Consider the following 26,497-nt stretch of genomic DNA (forward strand, 5'->3'; position numbering starts at 1 on the left):
GGATCTTCTTTAGTTAACTGTATCCCAGACCACTCCTGAATTTGTAACCTTTCCCTCTCTATTGGCTCCTCTGCAGCAAATAAACATCATTAAAATATCCTTCCCTCTCTTTTACATTTGTAGGGCTCCAGTTCCTCTTTGAAGACCCAATGTCACCTTAGTGGATGTAAGATTCAGACCTTTTTCCTCTCATGCATTCACTTTATACCTTGTAAGCCTCCTCTTTTATTTATTTATTTTTTAATATTTTTGTCTATTGATTTGGCTGCACCGAGATTTAGTTGCATCATATGGAATCTTTAGTTGTGACATATGAACCCTTAGTTGCGGCGTGTGGGATCTAGTTCCCTGACTAGGGATTGAACCTGGGCCCACTGCATTGGGAGCATGAAGTCTTAGCCACTGAACCACCAGGGAAGTCTCAAGCCGCCTCTTTTAGATCCTACTCAAATAGACTTGAGGTATCTTCCTCAATCTTTTCCACCTCACTTGGGAGCAGTAACTGTACCCTGCTGCTGCTGCTAAGTCGCTTCAGTCGTGTCCGACTCTGTGTGGCCCCATAGTCATCTTATATTCTTAGTGCCAAGCATAGCGAAGAACACTTCACAGAATCTAGGATCATTTGTTGAAAGAACTGGCTACTTGGTTACAAATTTCCCAAGCTGCATGAATGCTCCCTCCTAGAATGCTTTATTTTAGGTTTATTTCTTGAGTTGTGATTCTAAAAATATTTTACATTGGAACTTTTACTTCTCCATGAACTTTATGGGTAAACTAAACTTTGGGGAGAAAAAAATCATGCCCAGGGAATTACTCCACAGGAAAAAAAAAAAAGAAAATAAATCTCCTTGTTGCACATGGTATAGTTAGTTAATATCAGATATAATGCATTGTAAACCAGAAGAAATGTGACCAAAAAATAAACGTTAAAATACACATTAAAGGGAAGAAGTCTATTCTTCCTCAGGCAGAGCAGTAGCTTTGCATATTAATGAAATGTCTCACAGTAAGAAAAGTGATTGGAATAGACTGCAATAACTTAAAAATGAGTGCACTTTAAACAGCATCTGTGATGAATGTGTGATTATGGAGAATCAGTCAAAAAGGCTAGTCCCACTCCAATGCTCCCAGAAGACAGATGACTAATGGCCCTCAATTAACAAAGCTAGAGTATGGGCCTAGGGAAACTGAAGACAAAGAAAGTCAACAGGTTGACTTGCTGAAATACACAAAGATGTCAGTCTGGAAGGTGGCCATGACAATTCTGGGCAGTGTGAGGGTTAGGGACATGTAAAAAATATTATAAACAGCTAAGCCATTCTAGTATGGTCATTGAAAGTGAGGAAAAATGGAACAGGAAAAGCCAAAGAGCTGCACAAAGACTGGTGAAAAGTTTAAAATATGTGACAGCTTGAGATGACTTCAGGGCTGTGGCCAATTACTGTCAAACATGGATTGGCAGAGATTTCCTGTAAACCTTCTAGGCTTTGTGGACCATACGGTCTTCGTTGCAGTGACTGACTCTGCTGTTGTAGGTGGATATGGCCTCAGACAATAGGTAATTGAATGGGTGTAGCTGTGTTACAGTAAAACTTTGTTTCAAAACCAGCTGGGGCCAGACTTGGCTTGCAGACTGTAGTTGGCCAACCCACACTCGAAAAACACCATTTGGAGATAAAACAGCAGATTGTGCAAAAGCCACTATTTGAATATGTGTGTGTAATCAATAATTGTTGGTTCACTTATTGTTGTTGGAGCTTTTATTGTGCTTTGTATGTTTTTATTGTTCTTGGTCCAGTACTTACATGAGAGTATGACTGAGTGAGTTGGTTAAATCGAACCATCGGTATTACTTTCCAGCACCCTAGGTGATTCCAAGGTGCCGCCATGTTTGACAAATAGAATGCTAAAGACTGTTACTCAACATTGAAACATATATATTATCACATGTAAAATAGATAGCCACTAGGAATTTGCTGTGTGAGGTGGGGAACTTAAATCCCGTGCTCTGTGACAACTTAGAAGAGTGGGATGGGGTGGAAGGTGGAGGGAGGTTCAAGAGGGAGGGGACATATGTATACTGATGGCTGATTCGTGTTGATTTATGGCAGAAACCAACACAATACTGTAAAGCAATTATCCTCCAATTAAAAATAAATAAGTTTATTAAAAAAAAGAATGCTACTCAAAATTCAGTGTGCATATGTATCACCTAGGATCTTGTTAAAATGCAGATTCTGATTCAGTAGGTCTGAGGTTGAGCTTGGGATTTGGCATTTCTAACAAGCTGTCAGATGACACTGACCTGTTGGTCCATGGACCACATTTTGTGTAGCAAGATACTTTCACGAGTTTTCAATGACTGGGATGTCTAGGGCCCGCCCCCAACACTGATGTAATTGGTCTGGGAGGTGGCCTGGGCATTGAGAACTCGAAAAGCTCCACAGGTGATGCTAAGGTGCAGCACAGCTTGAGAACTTCTGTGCTAGATCAAGTGTGTGGTGACTTGTCAGTTTCACTTACTGTGTTATCAGGAGCCCTTTTGCCTATCTCCCCTTTCACTCCATCCATTCCTCTCCTTTTCAGACCCAAACATCCAGAAAACAGTGGGTTCAGGCTTAGCTCTTCATCCTTTCCATCTTCCCCACCTCTGAGGAGTGGACTGTAGTTCAGGAAGGAAAGAGGACTCTCAGGGAACCTGAGTTGGGGAAAGAGAAGCAAAAAATTGTTCTAGGGGCCGATTTAAAGGGAAGGCTGATTGAGATGAATGGGGGATTACCAGAAAGAGTTGTCACAGCAAAACTCACCTCCAGGCTTGGGCCCGAGTTTGGGGCACTGAAAATAGCCATCTACTCTCCTGAAGCCTGGCAGCAACTGACAGCCAAGCAGTTAGGGAGGCTTTCTCCTTCTTGATATGCAGAGTGACACAGTTGGTAGAAATGCAAGAGAGACCCCCAGTGGCAAAGTATAGATGTGAAATCTTTTCATAAACAAATCATAAACACCTCAGAGGGACTTAGAAATTAAGCGAATGATGATGATGATAATGATGATAAATGATGGCTTACAAGTAATATATGTACTATATGTGCCAGGCACTGTTGTGAGCATTTAAAAACATTAACTCATTTATTCTTCTTTGCAACCCAGTGGGGTTGACACTTCTTTTAAAAATTGAAGTATAGTTGATGTACGATATGTTAGTTTCTGGTATCCAGCAAAGCAGTTCATTTATAAATAAACATGTTCTTTTTCATACTCTTTTTTTTCTTATTATTTATTACAAGATTTTGAATATAGTTGTACCATACAGTAGGATGTTGTTTATTCTATTCATAGTGGTGTGTATGCACTGATCCCAAACTCCTAATCTATTCCTTCCTCACTTCCCTTTACCTTTGGTAACCATAAGTTTGTTTTCTATATCTTTGAGCCTTTTTGTGTTTTGTAAATAAGTTCATTTGTGTCATATTTTAGATTCCACATATGATATCATATGACGTTTATTTTTCTCTGATTTATTTCACTTAGTATAATCATCTCTAGATCCATCCGTGTTGCTGCAAATGGCATTCTTTCATTCTTTTTATAGCTAATAGTCCACTTTGTGTGTATGTGTATCCCCCATATTCTTTATCCATTCATCTGTCAGTGGTATTAGGTTGCTTCCGTGTCTTGGCTATTGTAAAGAGTGTTGCTGTGAGCATTGAGGTGCATGTATCTTTTTGAATTTTAGTTTTGTTTGGATATATACCAGGGAGTGGGATTGCTAGATCATGTGGTAGTTCTGTGTTTAGTGTTTTAAGGAACCTCCCATACTGTTCTCCATAGTGGCTATACCAATTTACATTCCCACCAACAGTGTAGGAGGGTTCCCTTTTTTCTGCACCCTCTCGAGCACTTATTATTTGTAGATTTTTTGATGATGGCCATTCTGATCAATATGAGGTGATACCTCATTGTAGTTTTGATTTGAATTTCTCTAATTAGTGATCTTGAACATCTTTTCTTGTAATTTTTGGCCATCTGTAACTTATATGCAGAATACATCATGAGAAACACTGGGCTGGAAGAAGCACAAGCTGGAATCAAGATTGCCAGGAGAAATATCAATAACCTCAGATATGCAGATGACACCACCCTTATGGCAGAAAGTGAAGAGGAACTAAAAACCCTCTTGATGAAAGTGAAAGTGGAGAGTGAAAAAGTTGGCTTAAAGCTCAACATTCAGAAAACGAAGATTGTGGCATCTGGTCCCATCACTTCATGGGAAATAGATGGGGAAACAGTGGAAACAGTGTCAGACTTTATTTTGGGGGGCTCCAAAATCACTGCAGATGGTGACTACAGCCATGAAATTAAAAGACGCTTGGTCCTTGGAAGGGAAGTTATGACCAACCTAGATAGCATATTCAAAAGCAGAGACACTAATTTGCCAACAAAGGTCCGTCTAGTCAAGGCTATGGTTTTTCCAGTGGTCATGTATGGATGTGAGAGTTGGACTGTGAAGAAAGCTGAGTGCCGAAGAATTGATGCTTTTGAACTGTGGTGTTGGAGAAGACTCTTGAGAGTCCCTTGGACTGCAAAGAAATCCAACCAGTCCATCCTAAAGGAGATCAGTCCTGGGTGTTCTTTGGAAGGACTGATGCTAAAGCTGAAACTCCAGTACTTTGGCCACCTCATGCGAAGAATTGACTCATTGGAAAAGACTCTGATGCTGGAAGGGATTGAGGGCAGGAAGAGAAGGGGATGACAGAGGATGAGATGGCTGGATGGCATCACTGACTCGATGGACATGAGTCTGAGTGAACTCCGGGAGTTGGTGATGGACAGGGAGGCCTGGCATGCTGTGATTCATGGGGTTGCAAAGAGTTAGACACGAATGAGCAACTGAACTGAACTGAATGTCTTCTTTGGAGAAATGTCTATTTAAGTCTTCTGCCCATTTTTTGATTGGGTTTTGTTGTTGTTGTTATTCATGTATATAAGCTGTGTATTTTGGAAATTAATCCCTTGTTGTTTGCGTCATTTAAAATATTTTCTCTGGTGGGGCTGATGCTTTTATTATCCCTATTTTACATGCAAGGCCCAGAGAAATAAAATAAATTTCCTAAGTTCCCCCAATTTTGTAAGTAGTTTAACTGGCATTTGAACTCAGGGCATCTGTGTTCAAGAATCCATGACACTAAACTGCTTCTCCAAAATAAGAGAAGAAGGATTTATATTATAGTTACAGACAAACAGCTGCTCATCCTGTGCTTCTTCATATCTAGAGGAGAACATGAAAAAAAAAATATATATATATATATGCTTCCCAGGTGGCTCGTGGTAAAGAATTTGCCTGCCAGTGAAGGAGACCTGGGTTCAATCCCTGGGCCTGGAAGATCCCCTGGAGGAGGATTTGGCAACCCACTCCAGTATTCTTGCCTGGAGAATCCTATGGACAGAGGAGCCTGGCGAGCTACAGTCCATGGAGTTGAAAAGAGGTGGACATGACTTAATGACTAAACAACAACTATATATGTGTGTGTGTATATATATATATATATATATTAATCTCAAATATATGTACATATATATGTGTGTGTGTGTGTGTATATATATATATATATATATGTTTGACTAAACATATTTGAACAAATTTGACTAAAAAGAGTAAAAGGGCAAATACCATTCACTATCATTTTCTGGAAACTAAAAGGGCTATAATCTTCATTTTTAAGAAAGTATTAAAGCACAATTATGAGGCAATATAGAAAGAAAGTACTGTTTAGCTAAACTTGTTTATACTTTAGTGAATGTTAAAAGCAATCTATTATCTCAAAAATGGCTCAAGCTATCTATGTGGCTTTGCAAATAGGATACAAAGTCTGCAAATTTCTAACTTTGATCTTTGAACACCATTCATGACACAGAAGAAATAATACTGTATGTTCTGAGTATTTTTTCTCAGACAGAGACAGCCTTAGGGTTTACATGGGAACAGATTTTATCTGGTAAATAAAGAACAAATTGAAAGAACGGAAGAGTTTTAAAAGAACAGAAAAAAAGAAAAACAACAGAAAATCAGGTCTACTCTTTCCTTGGGAAACCTTTTTGCTGGGAAATAATGTCTACCCATTGTCAAGAAGATAAGGTAATAGGATCACGCCTCTCCACATCTACAGAGGAGGAGCCTGAGGTCACACTGAGGTTAGGAAGAAGCTGATTTTGAGATCAACTGAGTAGACATAGGTGGCCACAGTCTGGAATGAGGTAACGATCCAGATGGGCCCAGCAGCCCTCTAGGTGTTCCAGCACCTCATCCCATCCTCTGAAGCTTGGCTGCCCTGGGTTTGGGGCTGCCTATGCCATAATCTCCCTACTTCCCTTCTGGTCAGCTTAATCTACTCCATGACCTCAACCCATCTATGTATACGCTAATATATCCCATATGTGTCTTTCCAAACCTGATCTCCCACCCAAGCATCAGATTCATTTTTCTGGCTGCCTGCATGACAGTTCCACTTGGGTATCTAATAGGCATCTCAGATTTTACATGACATGTCTTCCCAGCTCCTCGAGTCCCCCTGAAGACATCCCCAGCTTCATAAATAGCACGACCATCAGCCAGGGTGTTCAAATCCAAACTGGATCCTAGGTTATTTTCACCATTTCCCATTCATCACCTCTGGTCCATAAAGCAAACATTATAGACTCATGCAATTCATCTGAAATTTGTCTACATCTCTTCCTCTGCCAATGCCACAGTTTAAGCCACCATTGTTTCTCTAGGCCTGCTATAGTCTCTCAATTGGTCTTCCAGCTTCAACTCGCTTCACTCTCTGCATTCTTCAAAGCAGCCAGAGTCAGAGTCAGAATCTTAACATTCAGAGAGATTTATGCTGCTTGATACTTAATACTACAAATTGACCTTCAATCTTGGCCTTATGTTTTTCAGTCCTTCTATTGAGGTAATCTGGGGCTTGGGGTGCCATGTAACCTTAATGGAAGGAAGGGCACAATAAAAATACTTTTGCATGTTTTGTAAGGACAACATGCATGTTCAGCATGGTGACCTAGGGAGTCACCCCTTTGTCTGTGGACAGTCCAGCCTAAGGCTCAGTTACCTTTGTCACCATCGCCCAGGGTGAGCTTGTCAAAGAGGGTCTCCACCAGTCTGGCTTCTGTGATCTCCATCCTGCTTCCCAGAATTAACAAACACTAACATTTACATATTGTAGTAAACTCAGAGTTTTCAGGTAAAATTTAGGAACCCTTTATTTTAACCCATGAACCATGCCATTCCCTTCATTCTTCCTCCAGAGGCACCATTATTGTGATTTTCATACTTCTACTATTCCCGGGCACCCACATTCACCAGAGCCTCACCTCACCCCCCCCCCCACCATATATCACATTGCTTATTAGGGGGAAATGGATTTTGTATTTTCCAGGGTCCCATGGAACCCCTTCTCCCTCCCTCTGTGGAAATCCCAACCTGTCTATGGACAGGGCATTGGTAGCTGGAGAGACTCCTGGATACCTGTTTTAAAACTTGAAAAGTTAGGAGTTTGCACACACACATCAACCAGAGACCTTTATTTCTTTAGGAACCAATAACTTTATTGCAAGGAATGGCAAAATTGAAAGAAGAAAAACTTCAGTGAATTTTTCTGCAAGGGCAATACTGGGGACTGCATAGCAGACACAATGACCTTGTGCAATCATCCCTGACTCTGGGAAAAGTCCACTTTTGGACTTAGAGTCCAGGTATCAGTTTTTCTTGTCACCATCACCCAGGGTAAGCTTGTCAAAGAGGTACTCTGCCAGGCCGTCTTCCGGGGACCCCATCTTACTCAGGATGCTGACATGGCCCGCCAGCTCCTTGATGAACTCCGCCTGCTGGTCCAGGTAGCCGGTCTCCAGGAAGTGGCACAGGTGGGGGTCGCGCTTTTCGGTGGCCAGCTGGTGCAGGTCGAGCAGGCTTTGGTTGATGTGCTCCTCTACGTTCAGAGCATCTTGCATGGCTTTGAGACCACTCTCCCACTCTTGGGTCTCTGGCTTCCTGATGTTCTGGAAGGAGACATGGCCCCCGCGCTGGTTCTGCAGGAACATCAGGCTCTCAGCCCTCTTGTTATGCTCATGGGAGTGGAGCAGGAAGAAGCAGGAGAAGTGCGTTAAGGCCACATCATCACGGTCGAGGTAGAAGGCCACTGCCAGGCACTGGAAGGAGGCGTGGAGCTCCAGGTTGGCGTGGCTGTTGACCGCGGCCTCACACTCTGGGTGGTAGTTCTGGCGTACCTGCGAGGGCGGTGCGGGCTGCATAACTCGCACCGCAGGTGTGGGAGGTGAGAGGGTCAGAGTGACCGTGAAGCCACAGCGCCGGTACAGGTGGCCTGGGAGAGTACCCAGGGTGGACTATTAAGGTGGCCTGAGACAGGCGGCTCAAATCAGGGCGGCAGCTCTGGGATGAACTGAAAGAGGATTCCGTTTCCAGGTTTACGAGGGGGACGGACGTTCCACTTCAGCTGGAGATGGGGCGTGCTGGTGGGCGGAGCCCGAGCCCAGTGTTCCAGGTTCCACCAGAGCCTGGGTGGGGCAGAGACTGAGCTGAGCACCTGGCATCTATTATATTTTATTTTATTTTATTTATTTATTTTTTTGTTCTTCAATTTTATTTTATTTTTAAACTTTACATAATTGTATTAGTTTTGCCAAATATCAAAATGAATCCGCCACAGGTATACATGTGCTCCCCATCCTGAACCCTCCTCCCTCCTCCCTCCCCATTCCATCCCTCTGGGTCGTCCCAGTGCACCAGCCCCAAGCATCCTTTTGCTGTAATATTTCTGTTTTTCAAGGACTTTCTCTTGTTCTCTAATTGCTCCCTTTTACAGCACCCTATTCTCATTTTATAAACCCGCTGGCTTCCTTAGAGGATATGAATTTGCATTTTTTGGTAATGTTCTTTTCTTTTCCTGTATTATATTTTTTTTCCTCCAGAAATAGTTCTGTTTGTTCATCATGATCCTCTCGTTCACTTCCCTCAAATATCTGGCAAGCATTTATCCATCCATATTTGGGAATAAAGGATTCATTGGATTAGCCTCAGAATCAAATGATTAGCATGGATCTGATGTACAGTTATGACGTCCATTTCATCAACATGCATCTCCTTTGTATGGTAGGGGGGAGTGTGTCAGTTCCTTTGGGTGTATGTGGCATAAAACTTTTAAGGTAGTATAGGGACCCTTCCAAATGCTAAAAGCATGGCATTTCTCTGACATCAGAAAACTTAAGTGGATTGCTCTTCAGATAGATGTGTCCTTCTGTTTTGCCTCATGTCTGCTCTAATTTGGGTTCCTTTCCTGGTCAAGTAATTCACTGTCTTTGGAGTGTAGTTTTGGGAGATTAAGCTGATCAAATGCCACTTTGGCTTTGTCCAATGTAAGGAAGATTGGGTAGGGTCAGAGCTTGGGTGTGGAAAACAGAACTGTTGTTCAAAGAGGAACTCTTCAACCTCACAGTCCACCAGGACCTTCTGCACTGCTTGGATTTCATCAACTCTGTTCTTGAACTTTCTTTGAATGTGCTTGGCTTTCTACTACAGGCATATTATTTTATTTTTCTTTATTTTTTTTTAATGAAGTATGGTTTATTTATACTATGTTAGTTTCACGTGTACAACTTAGTGATTCAATATTTCTATAGACTATACTCTATTCAAAGTTACTATAAAAATAACTGGTTCTATTCCCTGTGCTCTATAGCATATCTTTGTAGCTTATTTATTTTATACAGAATAGTTTGTACCTCTTAATCCCCTACTCCTGTCTTGTACCTCTTCCTTTCTTTCTCCTCCCTTCTGCCTTTCTGTCTCCCCTTCCCTACTAGTGGAACCTGTTAACCATTAGTTTGTTATCTAAATCTGTAAATCTCTTTCTGTTTTGTTACATTCATTTGCTCTATTTTTTAGATTCTAAATATAAGTGATAACATACAGTATATGTCTTTCTCTGTCTGACTTATTTCATGAAGCATAATATCCTCCAGGTTCATTCATGTTGCAAGTGGCAGATTTTGTCTTTTTATGGCTGAATAGTATTCCATTATAGTATTCTGTACACCACATCTTTATCCATTCATCTGTTGATGGATACTTGGGCTATTGTAAATAATGTTGCTATGAACATTGGGTTACATGCATCTTTTCAAATTAGTGTTTTTATTTTATTTTCTTTGGATATATGCCCAGGAGTGGAATTCCTGGGTCATATGGTAGTCCTGTTTTTCATTTTTTGAGAATTCTCCATACTGTTTTCTACAGTAGCTTCACCAATTTACATTCCCACCAACAGAGTACTAGGGTTCTCTTTTCTTCACATCCTTGCCAACACTTGCTATTTGTGGTCTTCTTGATGATAGCCATTCTGACAGGTATGAGGAGATTTCTCAAGTGTTTTTGATTTGCATTTCTCTAACTAGTGATGTTGAATATCTTTTCATGTGCCTTTTGGCCATCTGTATGTCCTCCCTGGAAAAATGTCCACTCACGCATTCTGCCCATTTTTCAGTTGGGTTGTTTGGGTTTTTTTTTTTTTTTTTTTTTTTTTTTTTTTGAGTTGTATGAGCTGGTTACATATTTTTCAATATTTTCTCCCATTCAGTTGGTTGTCTTTTTGTTTTGTTGATGGCTTCCTTTGATGTGCAAAAGTTTTAAATTTACTTATGTCCCATTTGTTTATTTTTTCTTTTATTTCCTTTGCTTAGGAGACAGGTCTAAAATACTGCTACCTTTTATGTCAAATAGTGTTTTTTCATCTAGGAGTTCTATGGTTTCTGGTCTAACATGTAGGTCTTTAATCCAGTTTTAGTTTGTTTTTGTAGAGTCTGGAAATGTTCTAATCTCATTCTTTTACATGTAGCTGTCCAGTTTTCCCAGCACCACTTATTGAAGAGACTGTCTTTTTTCTGTTGTATATTCTTGCTTTTCTTTGTGGTAGATTAGCTGACCATAATGTACATGGCTTTATTTCTGGGCACTCTATTCTGTTCCACTGATCTATGCATCTGTTTTGTTCCTTTTTTAGCTACTGTTTTGATACTGTAGCTTTGTAGCATAGTCTGAAATCACTGTGCATGATAGCTCCAGCTTTGTTCTTTTTTTCTTAAGATTGCTTTGTCTTTGTGGTTCCATATGAATTTTAGGATTATTTGTTCTAAGTTTTGTGGAAAATGTCATGGGTATTTTGAGAGGGATTGCATTAAATCTGTAGATTGCTTTGGACAATATGGACATTTTAACAGTATTCTTCTCATCCATGAAGGTGCCATAGCTTTCCCCTTCTTTGTATCATCTTCAGTTTCCTTCATCAGTGTTTTATAGTTTTCAGAGTGTAAGTCTTTCACTTCCTTGGTTAAGTTTATTCCTATATATTTTTGATGTGATTTTAAATGAGGTTGTTTTCTTGCTTTCCCTTTCTGATAGCTCATTTATTACTAATTGAACTTTACTACTAGTAAACAGTCTGTTCAGATTTTTTGTTTCTTCCAGATTCAGTCTTGGAAATTTTTGTATTTATAGAAATTTATCCATTTTTTCTAGGTTGTCCAATTTGTTGGCATATAACTGTTCATAATATTCTTTTATGATTTTTGTACCTTTGTGATATTAATTATAATTTCTCCTCTTTCATTTCTTATTTGGTTTGCTTTGGTCCTCTCTCTTTTTGTCTTTAGGCTTTTGGGTTTGTTTATCTTAAATTATTTTTTCTTTTAATTTTTAGTTGGATGATAATTACAATATTGTGATAGCTTCTGCCATCCATCAACATGAATCAGCCATAGGTATACATATGTCCCCTCCCTCTCAAACCTCCCATCCCACCCCCTAGGTTGTCACAGAGCACTGGCTTTGGGTTCCCTGCATCATACAGCAAATTCCCACTGGCTATCTATTTTACATATGGTAATGTATATGTTTCAGTACTACTTTCTCAAGTCATCTCACCCTCTCCCTCCCTCTCAGTGACCCTAAGTCTGTTCTTTATGTCTGTATCTCCTTTGCTACCCTGCAAATAGGATCATCAGTACCATCTTTCTAGATTCCATATATATGCGTTAATATATGATATTTGTCTTCTCTTTTTAACTTAGCTTCACCTTGTGCAGTAGGCTCTAGGTTCATCTACCTCATTAGAACTGATTCAGATGTGTTCCTTTTTATGGCTGAGTAATATTCCATTGCTTACATATACCACAATTTCTTTATCCATTCATCTGCCCATAGAGATCTAGGTTGCTTCCATGTCCTAGCTATTGTACCTAGTGCTGCAATGAACATTGGGATACGTGTGTCTTTTTCAATAATGCTTTCCTCAGAGTATATGCCCAGTGGTGAGATTGCTGGGTCATATGATAGTCTTAATCCTAGTTTTTTGTTGTGTTTTTAAGGCATCTCCATATTGTTCTCCATAGTGGCTGTATCAATTTGCATTCCTACCAACAGTGCAGGAGGGTTCCCTTTTCTCCACACCTTCTCCAGCATTTATTGTTTGTAGACTTTTTGATGATGGTGATTCTGACCAGTGTAAGGTGATACCTCATTGTAGTTTTTATTTGCATGTCTCTAATAATAAGCGATGTTGAGCATCTTTTTTGGTGTTTATTAGCCATCTGTATGTCTCTTTGGAGAAATGTCTGTTTAGGTCTGCCTACTTTTTGATTGGGTTGTTTGTTTTTCTGGTATTGAGCAGCATGAGCTGCTTGTATATTTTGGAGATTAATCCTTTGTCAGTTGTTTCATTTGCTATTATTTTCTCCCATTCTGAGAGCTGTCTTTTCATCTTACTTCTAGTTTCCTTCATTGTGCAAAAGCTTTTAAGTTTAATTAGGTCCCACTTGTTTATTTTTGTTTTTATTTTCTTTTTTTTTTAATTTTATTTTATTTTTAAACTTTAGATAACTGTATTAGTTTTGCAAAATTACTATAGAAGATAGGTCATAGAAGATCTTGCTGTGATTTATGTCAAAGAGTGTTCGGCCTATGTTTTCCTCTAAGAGTTTTACAGTTTCTGATCTTACATTTAGGTCTTTAATGCATTTTAATTTTTTTCTGGTTGTGTGTGTGTGTGTGTGTGTGTGTGTGTGGTGTTAGGAAACGCTCTAATTCCATTCCATGTAGGTGCCTAATTTTCCCAGCACCATTTATTGAAGAGACTGTCTTTTCTCTGGTGTATGTTTTTGCCTCTTTTGTCGAAGATAAGGTGCCTATAGGTGCATGGATTTATCTCTGGGCTTTCTATCTATACAAATGTAGACCAATGGAACACATTGGTCCATAATGCTGTTTTTATGCCAGTACCATAGTGTCTTAATGCCTATAGCTTTATAATATGATCTGAAGTCAGGGAAGTTGATTCCTCCAACTCCATTCTTCTTAAGATTGCTTTGGCTGTTTGGGGACTTTTGTGTTTCCATACAAATTTTGAAATTATTTGTTCTAGTTCTGTGAAGAATACCATTGGTAGTTTGATCGGGATCACATTGAATCTATAGATTGCTTTGAGTAATATGGTCATTTAAGACAAGGGTGCCCACACTCACCACTATTATTCAACATAGTTTGGGAAGTCCTAGCCATAGCAATCAGAGAAGAAAAAGAAATGAAATGAATCCAGATTGGAAAAGAAGTAAAACTCTCACAGTTGGCAGATAACATGATTCTTTCATAGAAAACTCTAAAGATGACACCATAAAATTACTAGCCCTAATCATTGAGTATAGCAAAGTGGCAGAGTATAAAATTAATACACGGAAATCCTTTGCACCCCTATACACTAACAAAGAAAAGTCAGAAAGTGAAATTAAGAAAACAATCCCATTCACCATTGCAACAAAAATAATAAAATATTTAGGAATAAGTTTACCTAAAGAGACAAAAGACCTGTATGCAGAAAACTATAAGACACTGATGAAAGAAATTAAAGATGACACAAACAGATGGAGAGGTATACCACATTCTTGGATTAGAATAATCAATATTGTGGTTTTATTCTTTTCAAAAAACAATCTCTTGGTTTCATTGATCTTTTCTATGGGTTTTTGAGTCTCTCTTATTTTCTCTCTGCTGTTTATAATTTCCTTCCTTCTACTAACTGTTCTTATTTTTCTAATTCTCATAGATGGTAGGTTAGGTTGTTTGAGATTTTTGTTTCTTGAGGTATGCTTGTATCACTATAATGTTCCCTCTTAGAACTGCTGTTGTTGCGTCCCATAGATTTTGGGTTTATTCTGTGGGTGGTTTTTTTTTTTTTTTGGTGGTGGTTGTTTGGAGAGGGGACCATACCATACAGCATGTGAGATCTTATTAATAGTTCCCCAACCAGATTTGAACCCACTCCTCCTGCATTGGAAGTGCAGAGTCTTAACCACTGAACTGCCATAGAAGTCCCCTTATCTCATAGATTTTGGAAAGTTGTGTTTCCATTGTCATTTGTCTTGAGGTACTTTCTAATATCGTCTTTGATTTCTTCATTGATCCACTGGTTTTTGTAGTGTTTTCCCATTTTTCTTCCTGTAATTAATTTCTGGTTTTATACCATTGTGGTCTGAAAAAAATGCTTGATATACTTTCTATCCTCTTAAATTTGTTGAGACTGGTGTTTTGGCCTTAGTATGTGATCCAACCTGGAGAATATTCCATGTACACTTGAATATGTATCCTGCTGTTTTGGGATAGAATGTCTTATAGATATCTATGAAGTCCAGCTGGTGTATTGTGTCATTTAAGACTACTGTTCCCTTATTTGATTTTCTGTCTGGATGATCTGTCCATTGATATAAGTGAGGTGTTAATGTTCCCTACTATTATTGTATTATTGTCTGTTTCTCCTGTTATGTCTGATAATATTTGCTTTATATATTTAGATGTTCCTATTGGAGAAGGCAATGGCACCCCACTCCAGTACTCTTGCTTGGAAAATCCCATGGACGGAGGAGCCTGCTAGGCTGCAATCCATGGGGTCGCTAAGAGTCAGACACGACTGAGTGACTTCACTTTCACTTTTCACTTTCATGCATTGGAGAAGGAAATGGCAACCCACTCCAGTGTTCTTGCCTGGAGAATCCCAGGGACGGGGGAGCCTGGTGGGCTGCCATCTTTGGGGTCACACAGAGTCGGACACGACTGAAATGACTTAGCATAGCATAATAGATGCATATATGATAACAAGTGTTATATCCTCTTCTGGTATTGATTCCTTTATCATTATATGATGCCCTTCTTTGTCTTTTGTTATAGACTTTGTTTTAACATCTATTTTGTCTCATATGAGTATTGCCACCTCTGCTTTTTTGTCATTTCCATTTGCATGAGAAATCTTTTTCCATCCTTTCACTTTAAGCCTATGCTTGTCTTTAGCTCTTAAATAAGTCTCTTGTAGGTGGCATATAGATGGTCTTTTTTTTTTTTTTTCTATCCAGTAATATTGTTTTTTTTCTATCCAGTCATCCACCTTTTTTCTTCAGATTGGATCATTAAGTCCATTGACCTTTAAAGTGATTATTGATGTGTATTGTACTTACTACCAGTTTGTTATTTATTTTCTGGTTGTTTTTGTAGTGATTCTGTTCTTTTCTTCTTTTAATTTCTTCCCTGATGATTGGATGATTTTCTTTAATGGCATAGTTGTGTTCCTTTCTCTCTAGTTTTTGTGAATCTGTTGTAGGTTTTTGATTTGTGGTTACCTTGGGATTCAGATATGGTGACTTATAACTATAATTGTTTTAAACTGGTAGTCATTTAAATTCAAACGTATTGTAAAAGGTCTTCATTATTTTAGCTCCCTTCCTTCACATTTTGTGTTTTTGATGTCATATTTTACATCTTCATATTTATGCCTTAACTGTTATTGTATTTATAGTTGATTTTTCAGTTTTTGTCTTTTAATATCTATACTAGCTTATTTAAGTGGTTATTCCATAGCTTTTACTATATATTTGCCTTTACTAGTGGGGTTTTTCCTTTTCTGGAGATTCTTAGTTCTTGTTGTAGCCTTTGCTTTTCTATGCAGAGGAGATTCTTTACTATTTTCTTTAGGATTGATTTAGTATTGATGGACTCTTAATTTTTGCTTCTCTGGAAAGTTCCTTATCTCTTTTTCAATTCTGAATGATAATTTTGCTGGGTAGGGTATCTTAGGCTATAGGGTTTTCCCTTTAATCACTTTAAAAATACCATGCCTCTACCTTCTAGCTTGCAAAGTTTCTGCTATCAGTCAGCTGATAGCATTATGGATGTTCCCTTGTATATGATTCTATTTTTCTCTTGTTGCCTTTAGAATTCTGTTTAATTTTTGCCACTTTAATTATGATACATTCTGGTGTAGGTCTTTTTGCTTTCATTTTATTTTGGAACTTCTCTGCTTCCTATGCCTGGATAACAATTTCCTTCAGGTTTGGGAATTTTTCATCCATAAATCTATCAAATTTATTTTTGACCTCTTTTTTTTTATTAACTATACTCCTTTATGACTTCTATAATACAAATGTTAGTATTATTTGATGTTGTCCTAGAGGTCCCTTCAGTTGTTCTCATTTTTTGAACTGGACTTTTTTTTTTCTTTTTGCTGTTCTGATTGAGTGGTTTTCATTATTTTATCTTTCAGATCACTTATGCATGCTTCAGTATCACTTAGTCTGCTGTTAATCCCTCATAGTGTTTTGTTTTGTTTTTTGTTTTTTGTTTTTTCCATTTAACTTATTGTATTCTTCAGCTCTGACTGGTTCTTTTTTATATTTTCTAGTTCCTTGTTAAAATTCTTGCTATATTCATCTATTCTTTTCCCTAGTTCACTTAGCATTCTTATTACTAATTATTTGAACTCTTTATCTGGTAAATTAATTACCTGTTTCAGTATTTTTTTTTCCAGAGTTTTTTCTTGTGTGTGTGTGAAATAAATTCCTTCATCTTCTCATTTTGTTTAACTTTGTCTGTCTCTATGAAATTAGGTAAAACAGTTACCAATCCCATTCTTGAAGGGGTGTCCTTTTGTGGGAGCATCCTTATACAATTTGTGTGTGCCCAGTAGCTTTGGTGGTAGAGCTGAATCTGAAGTGAGCATGAATCATATCTTCCCCAAGGATTTCCTGGCAACTATCACCTTGGTGGGCAGTAGGGCTGGAGATGGAGGAGCTAGAGTCAGAGCCAGGTATGAGATGGGCTTCTCCTATGCTGAGTGGCAAATGCCACTCTATTAGGGGTGGGATTGAGTCCCAAAGTGCTGGAGCAGAAGCCTAGAGGGTTGGGTCTAAGCTGGTTATGTTTCCTCTAAATGTATGTTCTCCCTTCTCCCAGCATCAACATTTTGACCCTGGAAGGGAGCAGCACTGGAGCAAGAGGTGCCAGAGTGGGTTCCTTGTGTGGGTCTGGGCTTGTGCTTGGTTCGTCCCAGCACCCAGTCTGAGTTCCAGATATTCCTGACCTGCTGCCTCCCTAGAGTGCCATCATTGGCTGCCCTTGCCCCATTTAGATGTAGTGCTGGGTCTGAGCCAGCTCCATACCCCACAACTGTGCACTCTCTTCAGCAATGGCAGCCTTTGCCTTAGTGGGGAGCTGTGTGATGGAGCAAGACAGGCCAGAGCATGCACTTGAAGTGGACTGGGGTATGCACTAGGGTGGTTGCAGGAAACTGGTTAGAGTCCCATTCAGTCTCAATCTTATTCCTCTGCAAGTGTGTACATGAGTGGTGTCTAGGTTTCTCACAGCACCTTTGCCAGTGCTATTGGTCTTCAAGCCAGCCAAGGGACTCATCTTACCCGGATCAGACCCCAGATCTGGGGTGCCCAGTATGTGGTTTGAACCACTCACCCCCCAGGGAAGATTCCAAGCACATGTGATCTCCCTCGTCTGTGTTCCCTGCTAGGAGCGCAGGTCCCAATCCTATTGCTTATCCTCCCTCCCTCCCTCCCTTCCTTCCTATGTGTATCTTTCTTCCAGTCTTCATTGTAGAATAGAAGAGCCTTCCTGTCAGTCTCCATTTTGTTTTCAGTGATAAATTACTCCAAGTGTAGATGTATTTTTGATCTGTTCATGAGGGGAGGTAAGCTCAGTGTCCTCTTTTTTGGTATCTTGATCTCCGAGTAGTCTGCTGCAGTTACTTTTAATTCTCTGGTTTTATAATTGTGAAAGCATATCATGGTTTTATCTTTCATGCATGCCTCAAAATCTCTGGTTTGCTAACTATATCCTTTCTCATTTAGATAATTGTTTTTTTGTTTCTAGTCTGCCAGTATGAGTCAACTATCACTTTTTACTATTTGAAAATAAAATGCTTGTTTTTTAAAAAGTTAATACATGGATTAAAGACAATCTCTTTAACAAGTGGTGCTGGGAAATCTGGTCAACCACTTGTAAAAGAATGAAACTAGAATACTTTCTAACACCATACACAAAAATAAACTCAAAATGGATTAAAGATCTAAACGTAAGACCAGAAACTATAAAATTCCTAGAGGAGAACATAGGCAAAACACTCTCTGACATACATCACAGCAGGATCCTCTATGACCCACCTCCCAGAATATTGGAAATAAAAGCAAAAATAAACAAATGGGACCTAATTAACCTTAAAAGCTTCTGCACATCAAAGGAAACTATTAGCAGGGTGAAAAGACAGCCTTCAGAATGGGAGAAGATAATAGCAAATGAAGCAACTGACAAACAACTAATCTCGAGAATATACAAGCAACTCCTACAGCTCAACTCCAGAAAAATAAATGACCCAATCAAAAAATGGGCCAAAGAACTAAATAGACATTTCTCCAAAGAAGACATACAGATGGCTAACAAACACATGAAAAGATGCTCAACATCACTCATTATCAGAGAAATGCAAATCAAAACCACTATGAGGTACCATTTCACACCAGTCAGAATGGCTGCGATCCAAAAGTCTACAAGCAATAAATGCTGGAGAGGGTGTGGAGAAAAGGGAACCCTCTTGCACTGTTGGTGGGAATGCAAACTAGTACAGCCACTATGGAGAACAGTGTGTAGATTCCTTAAAAAACTGGAAATAGACCTGCCTTATGATCCAGCAATCCCACTGCTGGGCATACACACTGAGGAAACCAGAAGGGAAAGAGACACGTGTACCCCAATGTTCATTGCAACACTCGTTATAATAGCCAGGACATGGAAGCAACCTAGATGTCCATCAGCAGATGAATGGATAAGAAAGCTGTGGTACATATACACAATGGAGTATTACTCAGCCATTAAAAAGAATACATTTGAATCAGTTCTAATGAGGTGGATGAAACTGGAGCCTATTATCCAGAGTGAAGTAAGCCAGAAAGAAAAACACCAATACAGTATACTAACGCATATATATGGAATTTAGAAAGATGGTAACAATAACCCTGTGTACAAGACAGCAAAAGAGACACTGATGTATAGAACAGTCTTATGGACTCTGTGAGAGAGGGAGAGGGTGGGAAGATTTGGGAGAATGGCATTGAAACATGTGAAATATCATGTATGAAACGAGTTGCCAGTCCAGGTTCAATGCATGATACTGGATGCTTGGGGCTGGTGCACTGGGACGACCCAGAGGGATGGTATGGGGAGGGAGGAGGGAGGAGGGTTCAAGATGGGGAACACATGTATACCTGTGGCGGATTCATTTTGATATTTGGCAAAACTAATACAATTATGTAAAGTTTAAAAATAAAATTAAATTTAAAAAAAATAAATAAAATAAAAAAATAAAAAGTTAATACATTTGCATGGCTTAAAAACCACATAGTTTTCTCTCTGTAGTCAATCAGTAGAGTATTATTAGAATAAGGAGAAGAAAGAGGAAGAAAAACAAATAATACTCATGTGAAGAAAAATCATAAACACATAAGAGAGGAATCTTTAGAAACTTATTCTTTAGAATCATGTAATTTTTGAATATACATGGAGCATTTACCGAGACAGACTAAATTCTGGGCCACACAACAGGTCTCTGTAAATTTTAACAGATTTAAATCATGCAAGATATGTTCTCTGACCACAGTGGGATTAAACTAGAAATCATTAACAGTAAGATATTTGATAAATCCCCAAATATTTGAAAGCTAATTATAAAATATACTTCTAAACAATCCAAAAGTCAAAGAATAATGGGTGTATTAAAATTATTTGGAATGGACCCATGGGCAGAGGAGCCTGGAGGGCTACAGTCCATAGGGTCACAAAGAGTCAGACACAACTGGAGTGACTTGGCAGGCAGTAAGTAAAATACAACATATCAACATTTGTGAAATGTGGCTAAATCAGTGCTTAGATGGAAATGTATAAGAACCAAATGCCTGTATTAAAAAACAAAAAGAAGTCTCAAATTATCGAACTTCCCACCTTAAGAAATGGAAAGAAATCTAAATCAAGCAGAGGGAAGAGTTTGTTGCAAGCCAAGCAGTGTCTTATAACCTGGGACAAAGCTAAGATGTTGAGGAGCATGTCTACTATTATTGGGGACTGGCCCCAGGGAGAGACCAGTGGGTCAACTTTAGGGTCTGTGGTTGAACCGGCCATTTGGAACAGACGTCTAAGTGAGAACTCTTTCTACTGTGTGATGATGAAAGATACTGAAACAAAGACTGGGGACAGACTGAGAGTTCCTCTTAGGCTCTGGGCCGAGGAAAATTGAGGCTTGGTCCTTTGAATGACCTTTGTGCCTGGAAGCAAGTGACTGGAGAAAAAGAGCCAATTCAGAATCATATATCCTTCTTGTCAGTTATCTAACTTCCTGCCCCTAGGGAAAAAGATGGAAATCCAACCTTCATGCTAAGATTGCCCTTGAAGCATGATACATCTCCTTTCTAGATTTTCCTCGACGTGTTTTAAAAATTTTATTTTAATCTGTATCAAAAGGCTGTATATGGCATGGTTCCGTTTATGTGAAATGTCTAGAATGGACAAACCTATAGAGAAAAAAATGTAGATTAGTATTTGCCAGGGGCTAGAGGGAAGGGGAATGGGGAGTGACTGCTAATGGGTATGAATGGGTACATGGCTTCTTTGGGGGATAATGAAAATGCCTTGAAGTGATGTAGTCGTGTGATTGTTGCATTACTCTTTGAATGTACTAAAAAACATTGAGTGGTATACTTGGAATCGTATGGTATGCAATCATATCTTGATAAGGCTGTTATTTTTTTTTTTTAAAAGGAACAGTGTGTCAGCCAAAGATGAGGCTGTGCAACAGAGATGAAATTCAGAGTAGGCTTTGCAGCTCATTTGTCATGAAATGTTACTACTTTCATCATTTGGCAATATTGAAGGAAGCAAATTTTCATGTTAATGATGGCTTCTTTTCTACCACCCAGCAGTAGAATAAGAGGAATAAAACATTCAGAAAAAAGGATTTAATACTCCTTATGGGAAAAGGAAACTGGTAAAATTGAATCCATCAATGAAGTGAAGTGAAGTGAAGTCGCTTAGTCGTGTCTGACTCTTTGCAACACCATGGGCTGTAGCCTACCAGGCTCCTCCGCCCGTGGGATGTTCCAGGCAAGAGTACTGAAGTGGGCTGCCATTTCCCTTCTCCAGAGGATCCTCCCAACCCAGGGATCGAACCTGGGTCTCCCACATTGCAGACAGATGTTTTACCATCTGAGCCACCAGGGAAGCCATGTACACATTCATACCCATTATCAGTCACTTCCCAATCACCTTCCCTCCAGCCCCTGGCAAATACTAAGCCCTATTATTGAATCCAGCAATAATTACTTGTTAATTTCTGTGTGTGAAACTGTTCTAGGTATACTACAGAAAACAGAAATCCTTGAGAAACAAGTTCCTGGCCTATAAATACTCTGTCTTTTAACATCTGTTGAATTTGACTTTTCAGCCTCACCCATACTAAATGTATAGGGCATTTTTGTTTGTTTTCGCTTTTGTTCTGCCTTTAACATGCTTTATTCAGCATACATCTTGAGCAGATGCTCTTGGTGGCCACTAGATGGAAGCCTAACAACATCTACATTTTCAAATGCTAGTTTTTTTGCGATCACTTGATTTATTCAAACTGGATTTGTGGCATGAACAAAAGCTGTCACCAGATTTTTCTTTAAGCTGTCATTGGTTTTTAAAGTCTGAATTGTCATCTGTGTTTATTGCATAATTGCCCAGTCTGAGTAATTTATTGATGTTGCTGTCAGTCATTACAGTCATCCAAACCATATATCAGTCTAGTCCTGCCACCTGTTTGGAGACCCAAGATGGACTGAGATTGGACTCTTACCATTCACCTTCTCCCTGCCACTCCGAGAATTCCCTTTCCTTGTGGTAGATTTCATTATTTACTCAAATTCTTTCTTCCCTCCCTGTCCTAATCATGGCTTCATTGATGGTGGTAAATACTCCTCTCTTCTCTGACTTGGGCTGTTCCAAGCCAATTGTTTTGGTCAGTGATATATGAGAAGACCTAAGGTTTGTCAAGTTTGACCAAAAGATGTAAATGTGCTTGCATGGTTGGGCATGGCCTCTTATGTTTCTTCCATCCACCATTTGAAGAACATGTCCTGGGCAGGTTGTAGAAAAATGAGACATGTAGAACAGAAGGGAATCTAGCTCAACCAAACTCAACCTATAGCCAAGCCTAGCACGTAGAACCTGACTCCTGAAAATGTCATTCTGCAGACCTGCGAATGTGATTTTGGGGTTGCTTGTTAGACAGCTTTACTGCAGCAAAATTGCCTAAGGCAAATCCCTATGTAAGAGTTTCATACCTAGGTATTTTACGAATGTGTTTCCCCTGTATGGAATGATAGCAGCCAGAATTTGGTTACTGTCAGTTATAAATACAGTGGCTGTTAGCCATTGCAAATTGGTACCTGTTAAAATCACTTTTATTGTCCTAATTCACTTCAGCAAGTGCTTGAATGCAAATCTGTTGAAGAGGATAGGTTTACCCTTATGTAGTGTCTTTCATGCATTGGAGAAGGAAATGGCAACCCACTCCAGTGTTCTTGCCTGGAGAATACCATGGACGGAGAAGCCTGGTAGGCTGCAGTCCATGGGGTCACACAGAATCGGACACAACCGAAGCGACTTAGCAGCAGCAGCAGCAGCAGTGTCTTAAGACTCAGTTACCATGAAAACCAGTAAGCTCAAGGAGCACATGACCCTGTATTCTACATGCAAAGAAAAAAGTATTTCCTAGGTGACAGTTATTTGGCTTTGGTTCTTTACAGAGTAGGTACGATAAGTTTCTTTTATAAAGTAGCATATGGTGGAGATGGCTGACAGGTATAGAAAAAGATGCTCAACATCATTAATCATCAGGGAGATGCAGATCAAAACCACAATGAGATATCACCTCACCCCTGACATCAAAAAGAACACAAATAATAAATGTTGGAGAGGATGTGAAGGAAAGAACCCTTTTTTACACTGTTGGTTGGAATGGAAATTGGTGAAGCCACTATGGAAAACAGTACGGAGGTTTCTCAGAAAACTAAAAATAGAGCTACCATATGACCTAGCAATTCCACTGTTAAGTGTATATCAGGGAAATAAAAATAAAAACACCACTTTGAAGAGATATATGCACCCCATTGTTCACAGTAGCATTACTTATGATAGCCAAGATACCAAAGCAACTCAAGTGCCCATCAACAGATGAATGGATAAAGAAGATGTAGTGTATGAGTGCAGCAGTGCAGGGGACCTTTTGAAGGAGGTTGCCATTATCTTCTTTACCTCCACCATAGTTTGGTCTCAGGTCAAACAACAGGGAGGGAACACAGCCCGCCCATCAACAGAAAATTGGATTAAAGATTTACTGAGCATGGCCCCGCCCATCAGAACAAGACCCAGTTTCCCCCTCAGTCACTCTATGCCATCAGGAAGCATACAGAAGCCTATTACGTTATCCATCAGAGGGCAGACAGACTGAAAACCACAGTCACAGAAAGCTAATCAAACTGATCACATGGACCCCAACCTTGTCTAACTCAATGAAACTATGAGCCATGCCGTGTAGGGCCACCCAAGATGGATGGGTCATGGTGGAGAGTTCTGACGACTCCCCAGGTCGGTAGGTAGGTGCCCAATATGCTACTGGAGAAGAGTGGAGAAATAACTCCAGAAAGAATAAAGAGACAGAGCCAAAGCAAGAACACCACCCAGTTGTGGATGTGACTGGTGATGGAATAAAGTGATGCTGTAAAGAACAGTATTGCATAGGAACCTGGAATTTTAGATCCATGAATCAAGGTAAATTGGAAGAGGTCAAACAGGAGATGGCAAGAGTGAACGTCGACATTTTAGGAGTCAGCAAACTAAAATGGACTGGAATGGGTGAATTTAATTCAGATGACCGTTATATCTAGTACTGTGGGCAAGAATCCCTTAGAAGAAATGGAGTAGGCCTCAGAGTCAACAAAAGAGTCCAAAATGCAGTTCTTGGGTGCAGTCTCAAAAATGACAGAAGGATCTCTGTTTGTTTCCAACGCAAACCATTCAGTATCACAGTAATCCAAGTCTGTGCCACAACCAGTAATGGTGAAGTAGCTGAAGTGAACGTTTCTATGAAGACCTACAAGACCTGATGCTGGGAGCCGGCATATTGCATATTGAGTGAGGATCTGTAATAGCTCAACTGGAATTCTATCACTGCCGGGAGCCAGCTTGAGGCACTCCGCCCATGACAAAGGTCATGAGGAAGGAGGCTCGGCATACGCAAAGGCGGGATCGAGCCTCAGGAGTCCCCCTGGAAATTCTCAAGCATCTACCCCCAAAACCAGAGTCTGCCTACTTTCTGCTTTGTGCTTTCACCTACACCTCTGACTTTACGGGGGGCTGTCCCCCACTACCTCTCTCTGGAAAAAGAGTTAGCTTACAGCTCCAGTTAATAATTCTTGGGTGTGACAGTGTTTCAACCTACAAACTCCTTTGGAAATCCTCTAGCCTGCCTGAATAGGTTTTTCCGGCCACATGTGATTGTTCAGAGCCTCCCAACTGTGAGAGGCAGGAGATGTTCTGAACTGCCTAAACACAGATTCCTTTGAGTAGTTAAAAGATTGATTAGAAATTGTATTGGTGAAGGGTTTTTCACTTGTTGGGCCAATGTTTGCTGCTAAGTCTCCATACTCCTTACCTACTGTGTCTTTGGCAGTGTATTGATTGATATAATGGGTGTATAGAAATGTAAAATGCAGCTTTGTTCAATGCTTTTTGGAAGGCTGGCGCCTGACTTTGGAATAATCACCTTTAGAGAAAGATAAGTTTCTTAAAATGTTAACAGGCCTCCGGGCCAGAAGATGATGTCTATCACCTGAACTTTTGCATATGATAAGTTTACAGGAAAAAAGCCTGGCTTGCTGCATGACTCTACCCCTTCCCCCATTATCCTCTATGCATAACTTAAGGTATAAAAACTACTTTGGAAAATAAAGTGCGGGCCTTGTTCACTGAAACTTGGTCTCCCCATGTCACTCTCTCTCCCAAATTCCAGCTGAGCGTCCATCTGGAGCGCGGATGTCCTCTGCGACCATTTATTTGCCTGGGCTTCTAAAACCCACTCGAGAAGGTGTCTAAGGTGGGGCACCTTCCGCTATTCGAGAGGGCGCCTGCGGCCTCCGTGGTCAGAGCTAACCTGGTGTCACGGGTTATATTGATTTTCCGCGTAAACCAAGCCACTCAGCTTCTTTTCTCCACTGAATTTTCCTACTGAGCTATCCTTATTTCAGCCGCTTTTCTCCACTGAATTTCCTCACTGAGCTATCCTCATTCTATTATTCTTTAAATCTTTGATAAATATTTATAAATAAATAAGTCGCCGACGCCGTCCCCGCTTCGAATACCCTGGATCAGCCGGGGCTGGACCCCGGCAACCTTCTAGAATGAACACCCCCAAAAGATGTCCTTTTCATTACAGGGGACTGGAATGCAAAAGTAGGAAGTCAAGAAACACCTGGAGTAACAGGCAAATTTGGCCTTGGAGTACAAAATGAAGCAGGGCAAAGGCTAATAGAATTTTGCCAAGAGAACACACTGGTCATAGCAAGCACCCTCTTCCAACAACACGAGAGAAGACTCTACACATGGACATCACCAGATGGTCAATAGCGAAATCAGATTGATTATATTCTTTGCAGCCAAAGATGGAGAAGCTATATACAGTCAGAAAAAAACAAGACCAGGAGCTGACTGTGGCTCAGATCATGACTCCTTATTGCAAAATTCAGACTTCAGTTGAAAAAAGGAGGGAAAACCACTAGACCATCCAGGTATGACCTAAATCAAATCCCTTACGATTATACAATAGAAGTGAGAAATAGATTCAAGGGATTAGCTCTGATAGAGTGCCTGAAGAACTATGGACGGAGGTTCATGACATTGGACAGGAGGCAGGGATCAAGACCATCCCCAAGAAAAAGAAATTTAAAAAGGCAAAATGGCTGTCTGAGGAGGCCTTACAAATACCTGAGAAAAGAAGAGAAGATAAAGGCAAAGGAGAAA

The 26,497-nt window shown here is 39.8% G+C and overlaps 2 protein-coding genes across 20 annotated transcripts in view; one reads left to right on the forward strand and one right to left on the reverse strand.

Annotated features, from left to right (window-relative positions):
• PRRG1 (proline rich and Gla domain 1) overlaps positions 1-26,497 on the forward strand; it is a 466,522-nt gene that overhangs the window by 169,909 nt on the left and 270,116 nt on the right. For 2 of the 19 annotated variants that reach the window (XM_055565378.1, XM_055565373.1), the window contains exon 2: positions 124-166. The exons of 15 other annotated variants lie outside the window; for them this stretch is intronic. The gene's annotated coding sequence lies outside the window, so the exon portion shown is untranslated. Of the gene's footprint in view, positions 1-123; positions 212-5,318; positions 5,582-26,497 lie in introns of those variants that run through there. 2 more of the 19 variants (XR_008708690.1, XM_055565372.1) reach the window with 2 other exon arrangements.
• On the reverse strand, positions 7,756-8,403 carry LOC129640133 (ferritin heavy chain-like). The gene has a single exon (XM_055565388.1). The coding sequence runs from the start codon at positions 8,305-8,307 to the stop codon at positions 7,756-7,758; it is 552 nt and encodes a 183-aa protein (XP_055421363.1). The 5' UTR covers positions 8,308-8,403.

The sequence above is a fragment of the Bubalus kerabau genome, chromosome X (assembly GCF_029407905.1).
Source record: "Bubalus kerabau isolate K-KA32 ecotype Philippines breed swamp buffalo chromosome X, PCC_UOA_SB_1v2, whole genome shotgun sequence".
Taxonomy (NCBI): domain Eukaryota; kingdom Metazoa; phylum Chordata; class Mammalia; order Artiodactyla; family Bovidae; genus Bubalus; species Bubalus kerabau.